The sequence below is a fragment of the Panthera pardus genome, unplaced genomic scaffold (assembly GCF_024362965.1).
Source record: "Panthera pardus isolate Hobbes unplaced genomic scaffold, ASM2436296v1 HiC_scaffold_21, whole genome shotgun sequence".
NCBI lineage: Eukaryota > Metazoa > Chordata > Mammalia > Carnivora > Felidae > Panthera > Panthera pardus.
Window position 1 is genome coordinate 68,104,016 of NW_026526777.1, and position 22,213 is coordinate 68,126,228.

At 52.8% G+C, this 22,213-nt stretch overlaps 1 protein-coding gene and 2 long non-coding RNA genes across 3 annotated transcripts; 2 read left to right on the forward strand and 1 right to left on the reverse strand.

Annotated features, from left to right (window-relative positions):
* The first annotated feature begins 3,213 nt into the window (after window positions 1-3,213).
* LOC128778875 (uncharacterized) lies at window positions 3,214-5,786 on the forward strand. Its single transcript, XR_008424717.1, has 2 exons — window positions 3,214-3,696; window positions 4,475-5,786. It is a non-coding gene; the product is annotated as an uncharacterized LOC128778875 (long non-coding RNA).
* Window positions 3,720-4,460, reverse strand: LOC128778874 (glyceraldehyde-3-phosphate dehydrogenase-like). Its single transcript, XM_053909440.1, has one exon. It carries the CDS (start codon window positions 4,403-4,405, stop codon window positions 3,920-3,922), a length of 486 nt encoding a protein of 161 aa, XP_053765415.1. The 5' UTR covers window positions 4,406-4,460; the 3' UTR covers window positions 3,720-3,919.
* Window positions 5,787-16,881: 11,095 nt separating the features above from the next.
* On the forward strand, window positions 16,882-21,972 carry LOC109250855 (uncharacterized). The gene is made up of 3 exons (XR_008424718.1): window positions 16,882-17,522; window positions 20,060-21,529; window positions 21,767-21,972. It is a non-coding gene; the product is annotated as an uncharacterized LOC109250855 (long non-coding RNA).
* The last annotated feature ends 241 nt before the right edge of the window (window positions 21,973-22,213 follow it).

Sequence of the window (22,213 nt, forward strand, 5' to 3'; positions counted from 1 at the left end):
GCCCGGTGGCCTCAGGGTGTGGGGGACGGCCCTCTTTTTCCAAAGAGCAAGCGTTGGCTGCAGGATGCAGGGTCAGCGGCCCGAGTCCCGTCCGGAGACCCCAGGGCGCGTCTCGTCCACCTGTTCGCAGAAGCGCGCATCTTGCGCCAAGGGACGAGTTCATTGGAACGCGCTCAGAACGCGGTGACTGAAGATCAGACTAAGCCGGCAGAGGAAAGTGCCTCTGCCCCGGAGCTTCCCGTAATTTAAACGCGAGTGGTAAATGAAAAGTAAAAATTTTCCGTGTAACCCTTAAAAAAACGACAAGACAGGGGCACCTGGGTGGCTCGGTCGGCTCTTGACTCCTGCTCGGGTCATGATCTCGCGGTTAGTGGGTTCAAGCCCCGCGTGGGACTCTTTGCTGGAGGTGCGGAGCCTGCTTGGGATTCCCTCTCTCTGCCCCTCCCCCAGTCGTGCTCACGCTCAATCTCTCAAAATCAATAAACTAAAACAATTTTTAAAAAACCCCCCAAAACAAACAAACAAAAAAACACAACCGCAGGATATTCTGATATATTGATATTCAGTTGTTTCCAAAAAGTGTTTGATTGAGCTCTGATTCGCATCCCAAAAGGTTCACCCTTTTAAAGCGTGCAGCTCAGGGGTCTTAGTATACTCACAGGGCCGTGCACGCAACCACATGCTTCGAGAACGTTTTCATCACCCCAGAAAGAAACCCTGACCTCATCAGTATCCACCCCCAACCTCCCATCCGTGGCCCCAGACCCACCAATCTGCTTTCAGTCTCCAAGCATTTGTCTGGCCTAGAGATTTCGTAGAAATGGAATCATAAAATGAGTGGCCTCTGATGTCTGGCTTCTTTCACTCGGCATAACGGTTTTCAAGGTTCATCCACATCGTAGCACGTATCAGGACTGCATTTCTTTTCTTTCTTTTTTTTTTTTAATTTTTTTAATGTTTATTTATTTATTTTTTTTAACGTTTATTTATTTTTGAGACAGAGAGAGACAGAGCATGAACGGGGGAGGGGCAGAGAGAGAGGGAGACACAGAATCCGAAACAGGCTCCAGGCTCCGAGCCGTCCGCACAGAGCCCGACGCGGGGCTCGAACCCACGGACCGCGAGATCGTGACCTGAGCCGAAGTCGGACGCTCAACCGGCTGAGCCCCCCAGGAGCCCCGGGACTGTGATTTGTTTTTTGTTTTTTGTTTTTTTAATGGTCAAATCAGTTTCACTGAATGGGATGTGCTTCTCCATTTTCAGCAGTTGACGGACATTTGGGTTGTTTCCATTTCTGGGCTGTTATGCACGAGGCTGCTGGGCGCATTCGTGTCCGTGTGACTTTTGTCAACAGACGCTCCGGTGTCTACTTAGCAGTGGCATTGCTGAGTCGTGCGGTAGCTCTGGGAGGTTCTCCGGACGAACCCCCAGGCTGCTCTCCGAAGGGCTGCACTGTTTTGTGTTCCCGCCAGGGGTACAGGGATTTCTCCACACCCTCCCCGACGTTTGTCGCTGTCTTTATTATTACGACCACCCTAGCAGGCGTGCCGTGCCGTGGCGGCTGAGCTCCTGGCTTCCCCCTTGGCCCCTCTCCAGCCTCACATCGTCTCCTCGGCTGCGCCCGCGGCGCTGGGGACACAGAGAGCGCCCAGAGCGACAACGACAAGTACGTCACGGTGAGCGCACGGGGCTTCGCCTCTAGGTCTAAGCTCTCGGAGCTTCACTGATGGGCCGGTGGCCTCACGGAGGCCACATCCCGGTAGAATTGAAACCGCTTTGTGAGCGGCAGAAAGAGGGACAGCTGGGGAGGAAGAGAGAAAAGAGGAAATGCCTTAGAGCTGCCACCTGGAGACTCGGAGCCCGGAGCCCGCGGGAGAGTGTGCCGTCCCCTGCCGGGGGTGAAGACCGAAGACAAAAGGGAAGGGAGGGTACAAAAAAACGCTGTCCCTGCTGTCCCTTCTTTGCTACATTCCGCCCCTGAATTCCCAGCTCGGGAGCCCTTTATTTACCGAAAACGCGTCCAGGATCCATGGCCTTAGAAACTTGGTTCGTGTGTCCTCTTGCGTGCATTCTGAGACCCCCTCGGAGCAAATGGTGACCGATGGCTCTGCTGTCCCTCGGGAGCTCTTCTCTCCGGGAATACCCTCTCTTTCCAAGTAGGTGGGCGTTTGGAGTGAGCTCCTCTTCGGGAAAGCCCAGGAACAATCCATGTGCCTGCAATCGTTTCTAACTAGAAACTTATATTTGGGCAAAGGTTCGTCCAGAGCAGGGGTGAAAAGGAATAAATGCCCGTGGGACTCACAGGGAAAGCCCCGTGCGAGCGTCTGAACTTACCTCCGAAAAGGCTGAGTGAATTTCGCCAATTTCTTTTGGCTTACACCGATTTTTTAAAAAAAAATAACCTTTTAATTTTAATTTTTACTTATTTTTTTTAGAGCTTATTTATTTTGAGAGAGAGAGAGAGAGTGCTAGCAGAGGAAGGGCAGAGAGAGAGAGAGGGAGGGAGGGAGGGAGGGAGGGAGAATGTGAATCAGGCTCCACACTGTCGGCACAGAGCACGACACGGGGCTTGAACTCACAGACTGTGAGAATGACCTGAGCCGAAATTAAGAGCCAGGTGCTTAATGGACTGAGCCGCCCAGACGCCCCTTTAGTAATTTTTAAAAAAAAAATTTAATGTTTTATTTATTTTTGACAGAGAGAGAGAGAGAGCATGAGCGAGGGAGGGGCAGAGAGAGAGGGAGACCCAGAATCCAAAGCAGGCTCCGGGCTCCGAGCTGCCGGCACAGAACCCGACGCGGGGCTCGAACTCACGAACCGGGAGATCATGACCCGAGCCGAAGCCGGACGCTCAACCGACCGAGCCCCCCACCAGGCGCCCTGCTTATAGAGATTTTATAAACGTTGTAGGATACACATGTATTATTTCTGTAACAAGAAAAAAAAAGCGAGACGTTGGTTTCAAGGAAAACAGGTCCTGGCGGTGGAGGCGGAGGAAAGGCCCCAGGAGAAGGCGGGAGGCGCAGGGGACGAGGAAGCGCGTTTGGCTCCCGTGATGTGCAGCGAATGACCAGAAACCCCGAGCCTCAAAGCGATGCTTGCTCGCTATCTCACGCCCCGGGGGTCTGGAGGCCCGGCAGGTGCGGTTAGGCCCGGGTCCCGCAAGACGCCGTGGTCCCAGTGTCCGCGGGCCGCGCTTTTCTGGAGGCTTGTTCTGCAAGGCCATCGAGGACGGGAAGCTTTATAACGCAACCTCGTCCCCTTTGCCACATTCTGCCGGTGATCGCGGGTCACGGCGCGTCCCGCCCCCCCTCGTGGAAAGTGGATTACATCAGGGGGTGGGTCCTGGGACGTGGGGGTTACGGGGGCCACCTCAGAGTCTGTTTGTCACCCCGGGGTGTGAGAGTCCTCGTGGGAGGCGCATCTCCTCCCCATACGGCATTCCAGGACGTTCTCAAGGCTGCCCTACCCCGGGCACCTGTATGTAATTCTCCACCCACGTGTAATTCTCTCCCTCCACGTGACGGACAGACATGCCTGGACTTGACTCCCGTGGACTTGATGGGACGTGGCGGGGGGGGGGGGGGGGGGGTCCCTCACTTCCTCACCCCTCGGGCAGGAAAATTCGGAGGTGTGTCCGCGGCTGTCTCCCAGGGTCCCCCGCAGGGCCGGGCCCCAGCCGCAGTTCCCACCGAGGTGGTTTTTTTTTTTTTTTTTGGTTGGATACAGTATACTTTATTGATGGTACATGATAAGGTAGGGCTCCCCAAGCCCCTCCCCTTCTTCAGGGGGTCTGGGATGGAAACTGGAGGTCAGGAGATTCTCAAGTGTGTTGGGTGATGAACGGGGGCAAGGACTCCCCAGCAGCTGAGGGCCTCTCTCTTCTTCCTCTTGCTGGGGCTGGTGGTCCAGGGGGCTCTTACTCCTTGGAGGCCATGTGGACCATAAGGTCCACCACCCGGTTGCTATAGCCAAATTCATTGTCATACCAGGAAATGAGCTTGACAAAGTGGTCATTGAGCGCAATGCCAGCCCCAGCGTCGAAGGTGGAAGAGTGGGTGTCACTGTTAAAGTCGCAGGAGACAACCTGGTCCTCAGTGTAGCCCAGGATGCCCTTGAGGGGGCCCTCTGATGCCTGCTTCACCACCTTCTTGATGTCATCGTATTTGGCAGCTTTCTCCAGGCGGCAGGTCAGATCCACGACGGACACATTGGGGGTGGGGACACGGAAGGCCATGCCAGTGAGCTTCCCATTCAGCTCAGGGATGACCTTGCCCACAGCCTTGGCAGCGCCAGTAGAAGCAGGGATGATGTTCTGGGCAGCCCCTCGGCCATCACGCCACATCTTCCCAGAGAGGCCATCCACGGTCTTCTGGGTGGCGGTGATGGCATGGACTGTGGTCATGAGTCCCTCCACGATGCCGAAGTGGTCATGGATGACTTTGGCCAGAGGGGCCAGGCAGTTCCCACCGAGGTGGTTTTTGTGTCTGATGGAGACCTGCTTCCACCAGGTGGAAGGGGTGGGGGGCTCTCCGGGGCCTCTTTTATGGGGGGGGGGCACTAATCCCATTCATGAGGGCTCCGCCCTTGGGACCTAATCGCCCCCCAGAGCCCCACCTCCTTGGGCGTTAGGTTTGCAACAGAAGAATTTGGGAGGGGGACACAGACATTCAGACCGCAGCGGAGTCCAGCCGAAAGGGACCTGAAAGGGACCCGCAAAGATTCGAGAGAGAGCCTAGCGGGCCTGGTGGTGGACAGGAGCAAAATGGAAATCCAGACAGAATCCTCAACACCTTAGTCAAGCGGAACTAAGCTGGGAAGGGTTACGCTGCCCGGGTGTAGACGGGTTAATAGCCCAGGAATCCTCACGGTGTAATGAAGCGGGTTTTTGCACGCTCAGCCGCCGACCCGAGAGTGGCCGTGTGGACGCGTCACAGAGGAAAGGCCGGGCCTGGGCGTGTCTGACAATCAGTCAAGCTGCGTCACTGGCTTTGGGGTGGCCCCTATCTATCTCCACTTCCTTCTCACTCGTACCCCGATTTTCCGTGCGTGTCTTACGGGCACCTCAAAATCGGTAAGTCCCAAACCCAATCCACGGCGCTCCTCGCTGAACTTGGCCTCGTTTCGGCGTTCCACAGGTCAAGGGGCGCCGGCACCCGCAGGAGGGCGAGAGCTGAACACGAAGGCCCCTGTCTGGCTCCCTCTTCTCCCTTCCCCTGCAGTCCCCGCCCAGGTCCGGCCATTTGACCTCCTCGGTTTCTGTTGAGTCCGTCCGTTCCCCTGCATATCCATCACTGACCGCCCCGTCCACGTCCCTGCCATCTGGATTTCCAGAATCGTCTCCCGTGTCACTCTAGAACTCCTGGGGTTGGGGGGAGGCCCTCCCGACTCCCACAGGCTCTGCTCCTTCCTTGGGAAGAGTTCCTGGCCATGCCTCCAACCCACCCCAAGACCCCCATAGCCTCCCGCAGTGCCCTTTCAGCAGTCAATCGTGGCTGTGACGTACAACATTTGTAAACGTGTTTTATTTTGACAAGAGAAATTGAGAGGAATTCAGAGACCATATCAGGAACCTATACAGTCACGAGCCAGAATGTACAGTGTTAACAAGTGTTTCTTTCAAATGTTTCCCTTCTCTTCGCAGATGAACCAGACTCAAAACGGATATGGTTATAATCCACTTTGAACACCGTTCCCCTCCCCCGTCCTGTTCTTTTCCCTTGTCAGAGAAACCGTGATCAAGAATCTCATTGTGTTTCTCTGCCATTCATATTTTTATGCTTTTATTATACAATGTGTGTGGTTTTTTTTTTTTAATTATTATTTGAGAGAGAGAGAGTGTGCATGGGGAAGAGGGACAGAGGGAGAGAGAGAATCTTAAGCAGCCTCCACACTCAGCGTGGAGTTCGACATGGGGCTCGATCCCACGACCCGGGGATCCTGAGCCAAAATCAAGAGTTGAACACTCAGCCGACCGAGCCACCCAGGCGCCCCCAATGTGTGTTTATAAAAATGAGCGGTGATGTTCCTGTTGGGTTTTTAGATTATGTGAATGACACTCTATCATCAACGTAGAATCTCACACCTACTTGTATTACTATTTGCTGAACGTTCCTCTCTCCCACTCGCTCGTAAACCCCATGAGAACAGAGTGGGTTTTCTCACTGTCAAGTCTGTAAACCTGCCACAGTGCCTTAACACACTCTCCAGGCACCTAAGCGGCTCGGTGGGCCAGGGGTCTGACTTGGGCTCAGGCCGTGATCCACGCTTCATGGGTTGGGATTAAAAATCCTGCTGAAAGTTGGGCCCTCCATCCCCAGCGGCCCAAACCGAACCGCACGCGTTTTTCTGGCAACCGCTTCGATTTCGTTCGGGCCGAGGCCATGCTGGTTCTTGCGGTGGGTGCAGGGGGGAAGCACGGGGGGTTTTCAGCCCGTGTCGCTGTGGAGAAAGCGGAACGAGAGGAACCAGCTCCTCTTCCCACCTGCTGCTGCTGTGTTCCTTCAGATACCAGAGCAGAGCGCGTGATTCTTGGGGGCTGGCGTCCCCACTGCTGGTCTACTCCCGCCAGAGTTGGCGGGGGGGGGGGGGGGGATGGAAATGAGGAAGTGGTAAGAGTGTCACCTTTGGAGTCAGATGGGCGTGGGTTCTTTCCTGGCGCCGTCTCTTCCCGGCGGGCTGTCCCCTGAGCGTCAGTTTCTTCTCTGTAACGCGAGGAGAAAGATCCCGTTTCACGAAGCAGCATGGAGCGCGGCCTCCGGAACGTGATCGGGCCCCTTCATCTGAAGGTGGAAAGAGTAAAAGCTGAGACGGGGGGCTCTGCCCCGGGGGACTTAGGATGCGGCGTATGACATGCAGGGGACACGCAGGCGGCCGCAGGGGTCAGCGTGGGCGCCCGGCGTCCGCCCGCATCTGGTGGCCCCCGGAGGCCTGCCACGGTGACCCTATTCAGTAACCAGCAGGGTGGTTCGGTGTTTGGGAGTGGCTCCCGTGGTTACTCACCGTGTCCCCATGCCGGCCTCGTGTCCGTCCCACGCACTGTTACTCACGCGTGGCAGGAGACCTCGCGGTCTGCACTTTCAGAGAAACGTGCGGGCCGTGGCCTCCGGGAGCTCCAAAGCTCCCAGTGTGGCTGGTTAGACCCTGTCCTGAGTGGAGAGGGCTGCTGCCGTCGGGGTTTGTTTTCCCACGTTTGCAAGACTAGCAGCGGAGCGCTACGAGCTGACTCCACCTCTAGCTCCACCTCCACCTCCACCCCCACGGTGTGTAACTTTAGGCTGGATAAACACCGCCAAAGGAAGCATACATTATTCAGGGAATGTGAGCGTGTAGGTCCCACGCCCACAGCAAGTATCGGGCCCGCTCCAAAGAGGCTGTTGTGCATGGAGACTTGTGTCTTGGCCCAGATGCTCCGAAGCTAGCAGCGATGGGAGCAAGAGGCACAAGCGACGCATCTGGGGGCTCTCCTCCCAGGGCGGCAGGAAAGAGTTTCGGGGGGGCAGAGTTCAAGCCGATGACTTCTCCACCCAGCCTCTCCTTCTAGCCCTTTCAAGCTGGTTTCACAAGGTCTTAAATAAGTCACCCCGTTGTGGGTGGGGCAGTACCTTCTGGGAACTACTCCCAGGTAGCTGAGATACCATTCGAGAATGAGCCCAAGATCTGTTTCCGAGGCCAAGGGTCCTTCGGGGCTATAATTACTCTTCATTGTACGCTGATCACGCACAGGCTTTCTGTTTGACTCCTACACTCGAACAGGTTGTTGGTTAGTGATTAAAAGATAAGCGGAATCATAAAATATGTGATATGTATCCTTCCTTCCTTGGTTATGACATGATTGCCCTGGAGCTAAGGCGCCAGGTATCAGAAAGTTTTAGGTATATAGTCCGTGTCTTGGGTTTTGTGCTGCTTCTCAGATTCGGGCTTTGGCACAGATGCTGAACGCACGGATGCCAATTAGGAAACTAAAATCCAGTCATTACTCTGAGATTAAATATTTCAACACAGTGTCTCAAACTATAATTAAAGGCAGCGAGCTTCATTACTGGCATGAAAAAAAAAAAAAAAACCCTGAGAGGCAGACAACTATTTTTGGAATGGCTCTTATCTTCGATACGGTCTACTCTCCTTGACGTTTTATCCACTTGCTTACCTCGTACCCAAACGTACAAAAGCAATCCAGATGAGACGCCGCGAAGCGACACGTTTGTGAAATGGCCGAGGGAGACACAGGGGGGAAGAAGGCAGGTGAGGAGGTGGGGGGAACAGGGCAGAGGGCTGGAGGGGTCCTCCCCCAAAAAGGTTGAGGAAAGACAGTGAAACAATTAAACTCTGCCGTCTGTATTGAATTTCCTGGGGGTGGTTCGCTTCAGTTGGGACCCAGATTTATCCTCTGTATTTTGTGACATCATCTGGCTCAAACTACAGTTGCAAGAATACAAAGTCCGTATGCACACGGTATGTCCGTGTCTCAAATGTATGCTAATGAGATTCATTGATTTGTAAGTATCAAGGTTTCTGTTGGGGTTTCTTTTAAGGTTTTTTTTTTTTATCATTTATTTTTGAAAGAGAGAGAGGGTGACGGACAGAGCGCGAGCGAGGGAGGAGCAGAGAGAGAGGGAGACACAGAATCCGAAGCAGGCTCCAGGCTCTGAGCCATCAGCCCAGAGCCTGACGCGGGGCTCGAACTCACGGACCGTGAGATCGTGACCTGAGCTGAAGTCAGACGCTCCACCAACTAAGCCACCCAGGTGCCCCAAGGGTTCTGTCATTTTATAAATGACAGGTCATATACAACAGGAAAAAAATATATATATGTATATAATTTTTTTTTTGAAAAAATGACTTGTTGAGAAAATCCAACTTAAAAAAAAAATCCCATATCCCATTACCTGAACCTTTAGTCAACCAGCTTCCTATGGTTATATCTCTCTATCCTGCGGCTTTGGCATCATGTTTGGCCCTTTGTGAATAGCTTTTTAAAAAAATTAAATGGGTCAATATAGGTAAAGTGCTTAAAAGGACCATACAACTGTGTACGATCATTATTATCACTTCTGACTCTAGAAATTTACTGAGCTAAGGATATTTGACTATTTAGAAGGTAGTAGAATATTTGACCGTATTTTTATTTTTTATTTTCGTTTTTGAGTTTATTTATTTTGAGAGGGAAAGAGAGAGGCACGCACAAAAGAGCAGGGGGTGGGCAGAGAGAGAGAGGGAGAGAGAACCCCAAGCAGGCTCCGAGCCCAGCACAGAGCCTGATGTGGAGCTCAATCCCATGAACTGCGAGGTCGTGACCTGAACCGAAGTCAGTTGCTTAACCAACGGAGCCACCCAGGCGCCCCCATATAAGAGTCAAGATCTCGAGAATTTTTTTAAGTAGTCTCTGCACCCAACGTGGGGCTCGAACTCACGACCCTGAGATTAAGAGTCAGAGGCTCAACTGACTGACGCACCCAGGTGCCCCCAGATCTTGAGAATTTGTTGTCGAGGCTCTTCACCATTTGGTCCCGGGCCCCCTAGGTCTCTGCCATCTTACTGGTCACTGTTCTTCTAGCTGTGACAATATCAAGCCGTCTGGCATCTAAAGGAGTCAGGCACGTTCCTACCTCAGTCCCTCTGTCCCTGCTCTCATCCCCTGCTGGAATGCACGTGTTCACTTACACACACACACACACACACACACACACACACACACGGAGTATCCAAGGTCCAGTCCAACTCCTCCTCCGTGAAGCTCTCCTGGACTACCAGCAGCCATGATGCTCTTTCCCACGGAAAACCTCTCGTTTCGCACTAACCGTGTCCTGTCTTAAAATAATTTTTATGTTATTATTCGTTGTGTGTACTTGTCTTATCTCTTTAATAGGCTGTGAGCTCCCTGAGGGCGGGGGAATTCTTTGTACAGCCCAGAGACTTTGGCCCACGGCTATGTACTGAATAGGCAAGTTCGTTTTCCCTACAAATTGCGGGAAAAGAGTTACTTTTTTCGTAAAGCGAATAATAGGATGGGAACGGACGTCTGCAGGTGTAGACGAAGCATCGGTGAGAGGCTCATGGGATCGTAATATCTGTTTACCTCCAACCTGTCCTGTGAGAATAATTAATGTTTACGTGGGTCTTTGAGATCTTCAGATGAAAGGGACTTTAGAAGATTCCAGAATGACGGCAACGGCTCCCGTGACTCCTTCAAAGCCTCGGACCACATTTCCTGGCGTGCCTCAGGTTTCCCCAGACCGGGAGGAGGGTCCAGAGCCACCGAGGGGGCACCTCTCGACGCCACTGGGGACGTGCAGGAAAATCGAATTTAAGGCTGGAGGGAACTCCAAATCCCGGTGACGAACGCTTGGCTTCTGGAGCAAGACTGAAACCCGGATGCCCCTTTTCATGCTCCGGCCGGGAGACAGTGGACTCGGGGCCAGCTGTCCCCTCGCTGCTGGGGTCACCCTGGTCAGTCTTACGCCCTGGCTCTCCCGCATCAGATCCTCTGTGCTCAGGGTATCGAAGCCCAGAGGCACTTTGGAAGTAGAGATTTTGGCCTGACTTCTGCTCTCCAGGAAGTATGTATTTGTCTCTGTCTCTCTGTCTCTGTCCCCCCTCCCCACTCCTGCACCCCATCGTGGGACAGCTCCAGGGGTCTCTTGATCCCGATCGAAAACCCGTCCGTGGCCCAGGTTGGAGAATGTTGCATCACGTCGAAGCTCGGGGCCTCTCCAGCCTCCGTTTTCTTGTTTGTTTTTTAATTTGAGGTTTTTTTTTATGTTTATTTATTTTTGAGAGAGAGAGACAGACAGAGCGTGAGCAGGGGAGGGGCAGAGAGAGAGGGAGACCCAGAATCCGAAGCAGGCTCCGGGCTCCGAGCTGTCCACACAGAGCCCGACGAGGGGCTCGAACCCACGAACCGTGAGATCGTGACCTGAGCCGAAGTCAGACGCTTAACCCACTGAGCCCCCCAGGCGCCCCGCCAGCCTCCGTTTCCTTTGGCAACAACCTGCCTCTCTCTCCTCTCTTTGCTTTATTCCCGCATCCTTGTTTTGGTTGACTTGGCTGGGTACCTCTTTAGAAATAACTCGTGAACCGTAAACGACGGTCATCTCAGAAGCTGCCGCTGTGACTGCCTCGTGCGGGATGACAGGGAAAGACGTCCCCAGCTGGTACGGGCCCGGGCAGACGTGGGTACGGTTATAATTAAGCAGTAAATCACCACAAGATGCTGTTCGAGCTTGCCTCGCAGGTGTTGGAAAACGTCGAGTGTCCTCACCTCGGGCCACCTGGCTTCTCGGCAGCGAGGCTGGCCCCAGCCACCTCCCGGTTGGCAAGGGGCGACTTCGGTTAGCCTAGCGCGTGAGACCAGAAGTCCTCGGCTTCTGCCAGGGCCCGTGGGCCGGAAAGCCTGCCGTTCGGTTGCAGCGGCGGCAGTGACGAGGCCCACGGTGAAAATGTCGCTCCAGACCCTCGGGGAGAAGGTGCCGGCCCTGACCCCGAGTCTGGCGTCGGTGAACCAGGCTCGTGCTCCGGCCTCAAGGGCTCACTGTTGGGTTCGTCTCAGCGCGTCGGTGCGCGTGGCCCTTGGCTCCTGACTCAGACTTTAGGAAAACAGACAGGCCGCGGAGGAGGCCCGGACTCGACGCTCAGTCTCTGGACGCCCTTTGAGCCCAATTCAGGCCATGCTTCCCTGAGAGGACGTCTCTTCTGGGCAAACGCGAGCGGCTGATAACTCAGGCGTGCCTCCTCCCTGCGTTACTCTGATGGGAAAATGCTTCCTGAGCTATCACGGCTGGCCTATCACCTCTGGACCCCAATCCCTCCGTGGATAGCTGACTGTGCGTCCCAATCGCAGGCCCAGAGACGGTGTGCAAGCAGGGGAGGGGCAGAGAGAGAAAGGGAGGGAGAGAGTCCTGAGAAGGTGACACACTGTCCGCGCAGAGGCCGACGCGGGGCTCGAACTCACGACCTGAGCCGACGTCAGCGGTCGGACGCTCAACCGACCGAGCCCCCCGGGGCGCCCCGGACTCCACACTTTCTAATGGCTTCTCGTAGATGGCCCGAGGTCCAGGGATCCCAGGGTCTGTCACGACCCAAGTGCCTCGATCTGGGACTCTGGAACGTGGTCTCGGGCAGCCCCGGGAGCTTGTTAGGAATGCAAATTCTCAGGCCTGCAGAATCGGAAGCCCTGGGGATGGGGCCCAGCACTCCGTTCGAACACCTCCTCTGGATGGCGCGGAGGTTCGAGAACCGCTGGTCCGTAGGAAGAACACGCATGGATAGAGGGAGGCAGGTGGGGAAGGATGTGCTATGGTCTACCTCGAGTGGACCCCACGCTCGCACGAACAACCCTCCCAACTCCGTGTCTTCACGGGGAAACTAGGAATTCTTTCCCCTGCTAACTGGGGCCGTAGGGAGAGGAAGCGATAGACAGGGACGCCGGGCAGAGAACCCTGTATTACCCACCAGGAGCGTGCTGTCTACGCACGCAGGACAGCGTGATTTTTCTTGTATTGTTTTTAAATCGCACGGGTCTGCCAGTTTTTATGACGTCTTTGTCAGGCCGTTTCCGAGCAGGTATTTAGGTACTTGTTTATCTGTTTGTTTATTTATTTATTTTTAAAGTGTATTCATTTTAAGAGAGAGACAGTGAGACAGAGAGAACGCGCGGGGGAGGGGCAGAGAGAGAGAGAGAGAGAGAGAGAGAATCCCAAGCAGGCTCTACGCCCTCGGTGCAGAGCCTGACTCGGGCTCGATCCCAGGAACCGTGAGATCATGACCTGAGCCGAAACGGAGAGTCGGATGCTTAACCGACCGAGCCCCCCAGGCGCCCCCCCATCAGTTATTTATTTTAAAAGAAGCCCTACGTCCGACGTGGAGCTTGAACTCACAACCCCGCGATCGAGAGCCACACGCTGTACCGACCAGGCCCGCTGGGTGCCCCTGGTCCCGGCACATTGAGAACTCAACATACATTCGCAAAGCCCATTTCTACAGCTTTTATTTTATTTAATCTTTCTGCCCTCAGCATTGGGCTAAACACATCCTCCTCATTCATGCATGTGTTTATTGAGTTCTTTGTAACCACGTGACAGGCACCCCCAAACCCAGCCCCCGCAGACACCGGGGACTCCACCTGAAGGAACCTTTCGTCCTGAATCCTCTGCTCTCAGTCCCTTGCTTTTTTTCTTTTTACACCATTTTAGTCCATCCCGGTGTATTCCGGAAAAGTACGTTTCTATTTCGGTCATCTTTAACTTGACGCAAAGGGTATGTTGTGTTGAATGCAATCTTGCGGAATTTAATTTTTCACTTAACGGATTGCTGAGGTTCAGCCGTATCGTCATGGGTGGCTGTAGTTCATTCTCGTAACTGCCGAATCATTTTGCACCGTGGGGATAAAACACAGCTGCTCCAAGGGGTGCCCCGGGGGGGCTCAATCGGTCGAGCGGTCGACGCCTGATTTCGGCTCAGGGCGCGATCTCGTGGTGGGGGAGATCGAGCCCCGCGTCGGACTCGGAGCCGACAGCACGGAGCCTGCTTGGGATTCCCTCTCCCTCTCTCTCTGCCCGTCCCCTGCTCACGCTCCCTCGGCCTCAAAATAAATAAACTGAAAACAGAAACCCACAGCTTGTCTAGCTACTCTTGTCCTGAGGGGCATTTGGGTTGTTTTGGGTTTTTACTCCTGAGAACAGGAGACGAGATGCTTGTAAAATATCTGTCAGACGCATCTGTCCCTGTAGACACCGAGGCCTATTTTGAATGATAGTAATCAGAGCTCTGCAGTCGTGGCCGGGGCACCAACCGACCGGCGGAATAGAGCGGGCCGGTACGAAGCTGCCGGACGTCAGAGGTGACATTTAAGACAGTGAGGAAAGGAGAGACTGTTCAATAAATGGAGTTGGATGAAATTATTATCCGCATGAAAAAGGATGAAGCAGAATCCCTCCCTCGGTCTATAATAAAACTCAACACCAAATGAAGAACTTTCATATCAAAACAAAACATGAGAAACTCCGACTGGGAAACACACGTGAATCTTTCTGACCTCGGAGTTGGAAACATTTCTTTTTTTTTTTTTTTTTTTTTTCAACGTTTTTTATTTATTTTTGGGACAGAGAGAGACAGAGCATGAACGGGGGAGGGGCAGAGAGAGAGGGAGACACAGAATCGGAAACAGGCTCCAGGCTCCGAGACATCAGCCCAGAGCCCAACGCGGGGCTCGAACTCACGGACCGCGAGATCGTGACCTGGCTGAAGTCGGACGCTCAACCGACTGCGCCACCCAGGTGCCCCATGGAAACATTTCTTAAGACAGGAAAACCCGCTCAGCTCAAAAGGAAACACGGATACATTTGACTCTATTAAAACTAAGAACATTTGTGTGCCTCTAGGTTTTCCGCACTCTCCAGGACTCAAGATTATTGTGCTGCTTTTGAGTAACTTTTTTCAAACATTTTTTTTTTAAGTTTACTTATTTTTGAGAGAGAGCACGAGCCGGGGAAGGGCAGAGAGAGAGGGAGACACAGAATCCCAAGCGGGCTCCAGGCTCCGAGCTGTCAGCACAGAGCCCGGGCCGGGGCTCGAACCCACGAGCCGCGAGATCATGACCCGAACCGAAGTCAGATGCTCAACAGACTGAGCCACCCAGGCGCCCCTGTCCTGCTGCTTTTAGCTCTACCCCCACGTTAAGCCTTTCGTAATTTGAGACTAGATTTGGGTATAAACAGAGTTTCAGCTGCCTCCATAGTCCTAGAGAACACCCCTCTCTCAATCCCACTTGGAATAACGAAGGTCAGAGGCTTGTTTTATTTTTAGGGAATCTCCACACCCAGCGTGGGGCTCGAACTCACGACCCCAAGATCAAGAGTCCCACGCTCTTCTGACTCAGCCAGCCAGGCGCCCCCAAATGTCAGAGCCTTTCTAGTCTGGGAACGGCGATGGGAGAAAAAGCTTAAACTCTGCTGTTTTGAAGCAAATAGGACGCGATCCCCACCCAAAAACAAGAACTTGAAGTTAGGAAAAATAAAGCTTCCAACGCAGCTAGTGACAATGAGTAAACGTTCCCTGGCCGAATCCGTATCGAGCATCGACTATCTGGAGGCTAGAAGCACGGAGGGCTGGCGGAGGGCGAGGGATGCTGGGGCAAGGCAGGCAGGGGTGGATAAGGAGGTGGACACAGGAGCAGAAGAAGCCAGCAGGGCTGAGTCCGGTGGGGGAGGGGCGGAGGTCGGCAGGGCCAGTCTGGGGACCTGACTGTCCCCTATCTGACGTCACTAAGTCGGTTTCAGGGAGGTCCCTGGCAGCTGTGGAGTACAGGTGGGGGTTGCAGAGGGGGCCAGGTGGGGAGGGCTGACACCAGGCGTTAGCCCTGGGGGCAGAAGGGCTGGGAGAGAGGTGTAAAGGCCTTGGACAGCCATCAGATTTGGGGCATGACAAAGTACGGGGATCTGTGATGACCCTCGGCTTTACAAATTGAGGCCACGGGTAGATAGAGGTGAGGCGGTCACTGGGTTAGGGAATCCAGCAGGTTAAGCAAGCTTTGGGGGGAGGGGGGTGGGGCCTGGGAGCAACTGGGACACCCTGAGGGCAGGCAGCTTGGACTTCTTACAGGTCTTGCCGTCTTGTGAGTGTTGAGCTTTCATAAAAAAGGTAATGGTGTTTCCAGGAAGCCACTGAAGAAAGTCCTGAAGAAAGTCCCAGATGGCGTGCAAATGACCACACAGGGCCCCTGCTTCGGGGACAGCAAATGACCATTTCAACGTGCAAACAAGGTACGAAGACCCGTCATGGGAGTCTGGGCCGGGCGCGGACCTCACGTGTTCGCCTGCACCTGCATTCCGTAAAGTCCATGGCAGCAGCTGGCCTTTCCCTGGGGTTTTTCTCTTTGCACAGGTCTGTGACGCAAACACACAAGCGTCTTCCAGATTCGTGCAGATAACAGCAGAATATCACAGACACGAACTCACGGTGCGGCCTGTGGGGGGGGGGGGGCAGACAGACCCGCGGAAAGGCGGCGAAAAGGCATCTGGCAAGAAGGTCCCTGATGATAAAGACACGACCGAAGGGAGCCCCGGACACGCCCTTCTCAGTACTTGGCAGTGACCTTGGGGGTTTCTGGCGGGAAGAAGTCGCCCGGCTGGAGATTGGCCAAACGTCTCCTTTCTCGCTCCGTGACCTACTCTCTTCCAGGCGGTGATTTCTCTGGGCGGCCGCCTGTCCATTCTGCTTCCTTGGCGCCCCAAACCTGTTCTCTGGCCCCCGCCAGTGCCCCATTCCCTGGGAACAGCAGACTCACTGTAGGTCTCCATGCTGCAGAATCAGACCCGGAGCTGAAATCCTGGCTCTGACCACCCCCCACCCCGCCTTGCTGTGTGACTTGGGTGAAGCCACTCAACCTCTCTGAGCCTGTTTCCATACTAGTCAAAGAGGAGTCTAGGGTCCAGGAGTCTCCAGGGTCATTGCTGTAAAGTACACGTCTGATCATCTCTTCTCTGTTTGAAACCTGCTCTGCTCACGGGAACAGAAGGCACAGGCAGGGAAAAGACTCGGGGGTATTGTAATCGCTGCAGGGTGACAGGTGGCCGCCTGTCACAGCATGACAGGGACACAGTGTAGACTTGTCCGGTCCCTATGTTGTACGCCTGAAACGAGTGCAACGTTGTGCGGCGGCTGTATTTCAACAGAAACGCAAACAGAAACAGAAAGCCTTCTGTGGTCTCTCCTTCTGTGCAGATTGAGGTCTGGATGCCTCAGCCTGGCATTAAAAAGCCCAACGACTCCCCAGCCGTTATCTTCTGCGGCTTCCACCCCTTCCCCCCACCCCCGGCTGGGTGTGTGTGTGTGTGTGTGTGTGTGTTTAACGTTTATTTATTTATTTAGAGACAGAGAGTGCAAACGGGGGAGGGAAAGAGAGACACAGGGTCCGAAGCAGGCTCCAGGCTCCGAGCTGTCGGCACAGCCCCCACGCGGGGCTCGAACCCACAAACCGCGAGATCATGCCCTGAGCCGAAGTTGGGCGATTAACCGACTGAGCCACCCAGGCGCCCCCTGGCTGCACACGCGTTTAACAGTAACGTCGGATGGACTTCGCGCTGTTTCCTGAACCCCGAGCTCTGCTCCTCGGGGCCTTTCTAGAAAGTAGCGCGTGTGCGCGAACGTGTGTCCCCAATCAGCTTATCCACGCACACCCCTCCCAAACCCGGCGTCTCTGCTCCGGTCTCTCCTACGTGCCTACGGGATGCCGTGCGTGTGCGCGTGTGCGTGCGCGTGTGCGTGTGTGCGCCGCCACAGCCGGTGTTGGTCTGAGATGCTTTAAGATGCTTGTATTTGTTAGGGATTTGGAGCATCTGGCGCACAGACCCTCGCCTGTTTATGTCGCTGTCTCTGCGTCCGGTCCCTTGCCGCCCACCTCTCCTCTCCAGCACTTAGGAGGTGAGAAATGAATGGCGGTGGAATTGAATTGAGCGACCAACTCACACGGCGGGCCACTAAATCTTCGGTGGGAGCTGGGACGATACAGAAGCTCTCTCGACACCGTAAGTTCCTCTGCGCGCTGGCCTCTGCTCCCGAGCAGGAGGAGGGCAAGTAATGCCATTGTGTTCTGTTATTACCTTGTCCCTCCAGAGGCAGAAAGAACGAGATAGCTCACCAGCACCGATGCTAAAAGCCAGAAAAAAACACATATGGTAACGTAGGTTTTGCGGGTATATGGAGAACAAAGTGTGCTTTTATGTATTACAATGAACCGAGCTCCGTAAATGCCCTGAGGAATTGCCCGGTTTCTCTCTCTCTCTCTCTCTCTTTTTTTTTTTTTTAAACACCCCATTGGTTAATATTCAACACGTAGATAAAGGACTCCCACAACTCAATACCAAAAATGCAAATGATCCAATTAAAAACGGCAGAGGACCGGAACAGACACTTTTTCCAAAGAACATTTTCCAAAATACATGACAAGGTGTTCAGCCTCATTAGTCATCAGGGAAATGCAAATCCAAACCACAGTGAGGTATCACTTCACGCCTGTCGGAATGGCCTGGGTGGCTCAGTTGGTTAAGCATCTGACCTCGGCTCAGGTCATGATCTCCCAGTTCGTAGTTCAGGTTCGTGGGTTCAAGCCCCACTTACGGCTCGGAGCCTGGAGCCTGCTCGGGATTCTGTGTCTCCCTCTCTCTGCCCCTTCCCTGCTCTCACTCTGTCTCTTTCTCTTTCAAAAATAAGTAAACATTAAAAAATTTAAAAAATTTTTTTTCTTTTCTTTTTTTAATGTTTATTTTTGAGAGAGAGAGAGAGAGACAGCTTGAGCAGGGGAGAGGCAGAGAGAGAGAGGCAGACACAGAATCCCAAGCAGGCTCCAGGCTCCGAGCCGTCAGCACAGAGTCCGATGCGGGGCTCGAACCCACAAACCGCGAGATCGTGACCTGAGCCGAAGTCGGATGCTCAACCCAGCTCCCCAGGCGCCCCAAGATTTTACTTTCAAGTAATCTCTGCACCAACGTGGGGCTCGAACTCACAATCCTGAGATCAAGAGTCAACACGCTCCACCCACTGAGCCAGCCAGGGGCCCCCTCCTTTAATTTAATATTAATATCAGCTGGAGGCTGTGTATGAATTTCCTGCATCTTCACATTGCAGCAGCTAATGTGTGTTGTTTCGAACCTTCTGCCAGCGTCCAGAGGCTTTCCACGGTGATTACAGGACATCATGCATTCTGTTTCCTTTATGACTCCTTCAGAGAGCCCAGATACATGCATTGCAGATTTTTAGTAAATATTCAAAGGAGAGCCCTCTACGAATTTACAGAAAATCGGAGAATCCCTTTATCTTCTCATCCAGAGGGGCACAAAGCTCTGGGTAATTAAAAGAGAAATTATGTGTTGAAATCACCGTCATCTTATAGTAACTGGAGAAAATTGGTTATTTGTACACAAAACAGTTTGTCTGACCCTCTATTTGAACTGCCTTAAAGTACAATAGGTGTTCAGGAGAGGGGACCGGAGCGGCCACGACTCTCGGTATCCCGTGCTTTGGGGACACATGCCACCGTATTGGACAGCTGAGTTTTCTTCGTTAGCGTTTAACCCACGTGTTCATGAATGTTCAAAATTCTACCCTGTTTGGTGGGCTTCTAAAATGTGTATCAGAGGGTGCCCGGGGGCTCACTTGGTTAAGCGTCCAAAGCATGGGTTAGGCTCAGATCATGGTCTCTTGGGCTGTGAGATCGAGCCCCGCGTCGGCCTCTGGGCTGACAGCTCAGAGCACGGAGCCTGCTTTGGATTCCGTCTGTCTCTCTCTGCAAAATAAATGAGCATTAAACAAAAATTTTAAAGATAGTAAAAAAAAGGAAGAGTCCATCGATGAGGCAGACTTCACTGTCTTATTTTAAGAAATTGCCACAGCCCCCCAGTCTTCAGCACCAACCACCCTGACCAACTAGCAGCCCCCAATATGGAGACCCTCCCAGACACAAAAGGATTACAACTCACTGAAAGCTCGGGTGGTGGTTGGGGTGTTTTAGCAATGAGATATTTTTTCATTAAGGTGTGTGCGTTGTTTTAGACGTGATGCTAATGCACACTTAATAGACTATAGTATAGTGTAAACATAACCTTTATATTCACTGGGAAACCAAGAAATTCCTTTGACTTGCTTTATTGCGATATTGGCTTTCTTGTGGCGGTCTGGAACGGAGCCCACAATGTCTCTGAGGTATGCCTGTACCCCCCTCCCTCCCTCTCTCTCTCTCTCTCTCTCTCTCTATCCACCCTATTGGCTCTGTTTCTCTAGAAAACCCTAATACAGTCAACACATTCTAACGTCAGATCATTAAAAAATATTCCTACAGACCTATGGGTTTTCCAGGAGAAAAATCCCCTTTTCAATGGCTTGGCCATGCAGAATTCATAAAGAACTATGGGTCTTTATTGCCAAGAGAGAAATTGAATTTCAATGTTGAAAGAATTCCAGTGCTCAGATACTCCCATTTATGGAAGATGTGTGCTACGCCAGTTTGCTTTATAATTCTAAGACAGTGACCGAAATTAAATTTTTTTTTTTTTTTTTATCGTAACAGCATTATTTGATGGCGACTTACGAACGAGGATAACCAAGAGGCCTTTGGAAGCGAGTGTTGTGATAAATCAAACAAGGTAATATCCAGGGCGATCGGGAGTGACCGAATTTATTGATGAAAGTCCACCCCGAAGGAAGATCCTTCCTTCTTGTGGACACTGCAGAGAGGTGGGCTTCTGTACCCAGCACTGGCTGTGGGTCCAGATTTTTCTCCCGGCCGGGCACCGCCACCCTACTCCTCCGGAACCTCTGTCTTCTCCGGCTCCTGCCCAGCACCAGTGCTAAATGCACACCTTTTCTACCCTCAACTCCACCTCGCCCTTGACGTGTCCTGTTTTCTTCTGTCCAATAAAGGCGGCAGGGTGGGGCTGTGCCTTCTCTGGCTGCCACACATCTTGGGTCCCTGTGTCAGGCTCCGCCTCCCACGCCATCCACCCCCCAGTGTGGACTCCACAGCTCCTACCCAGAAGCTGTTTTTCCATCCTAGGAGCTGACCTCATTGTTCCTGGGGCTGGAACCATCTAGAAGGCAACACTTGCCAGTTTAGGAGTTTATGCACTTTTGTGTTCGTGGCACAGGAGGAACCAAGCCGTACCATTGTCTTTTGTCATAACGATGGCATTAACACTTCCTTTTCTTGCCCCTGAGCATGAACATGGCTGAAAACACATAAGTGTGCCCTGAATGTCACACAGGGACGTAGTCTGCAGATTCGCTAGTTTTGGAGCCCTGCTGTCATTGGTAAAAATTGCCAGAATGTCCAGACTCGCTTCCTGTTCTTGCGGACCAGCGTGACATCTTGGCTCAGTTGAGCCCGTCCATGGGTTGCCACACAAACATTGTCGGGAGCTGTCATTTCCTGGCAGGGGACAATAATCCCACATCGCCCCGGGACGCTCTCACAGTGTCCTCCCGGCCCCAGCCAGTCCTCAAAGAGCAAAGGTGGAGCCAGAGTCAACCTTCTGGAGAACGCGGGCAGGAACAAAGTGTGGCTTATTGGAAAGAACACCGAATATGTCCCCGGAGCAGGGCTACACTATTTTGCTAATAGAGGAACTGACCTCCACCCACTCACCACCTACTGGTCCCAACCCTACATGCATCTTCCTGTGCCTCCCCTGACACCATGAGGTGGGGAAGGTGACAGCAATTCTATGTTTCCATAACCGCCGACCAGCCTGGCCACACAACAGTGCCCATTAGACACCACTGTATACTCTCAGCTGCCCAGCTAATGATCTATCTTCCTAGAATTTTTTCTACTCCTATGTCCTTGGCCAGAGCTCTAGCTTTAGGTAAGTTTCCTCATTATTGTTATTCATTTGTTTATTTTAGAGAGCTAGACCATTGTGTGGGGGAGGGGCGGAGGGAGAGAGAAGGTTCCAGGCTTGGTGTGACTGCAGGCTCCATCCACCAAAGTCTGGGATCATGACCTGAGCCGAAATCAAGAGTCAGACACTGAGCCCCCCAGGTGCCCCTCGAGTTGTTTTTTTTTTTTTTTTTTTTTTCAACGTTTTTTATTTTATTTTTGGGACAGAGAGAGACAGAGCATGAACGGGGGAGGGGCAGAGAGAGAGGGAGACACAGAATCGGAAACAGGCTCCAGGCTCCGAGCCATCAGCCCAGAGCCTGATGCGGGGCTCGAACTCACGGACCGCGAGATCGTGACCTGGCTGAAGTCGGACGCTTAACCGACTGCGCCACCCAGGCGCCCCTCGAGTTGTTTTTTTTAATAATAGGAATTTAAGTGTAAGAATGAGATAAAGAGTGAACAGTTTCATTCAGACTTGGTTTTAGAAGGATGAGATTTAATGCCAGTAAATAAATGATGTGGACTTTCCTTACTAAAAAGGACTAATTGATCTTTACATATTTGAATCATTGCCCTGAAACAAAAATGTTATATAAAGCGAAGCTGGTCTTTTGTCTGCTTGCTTGTCAGAGAGGAGGACCTTTGAGATAGCCATTTTTTTTTTTTTTTTTTAATCCCAAGGAAGAAGAAGAAATGAATGAACAAAGAGGCTTGGGGCTTGGCTTGGCTGCCTCGAGGTTGCATGTTCAGGGGGCACTGAGGATGGACAGTGGGGAGGCTCAAGTTTTCCAAAGTTTGGACTGTGTTCTTTGTTTTTTAATGTTTATTTATTTTTGAGAGAAA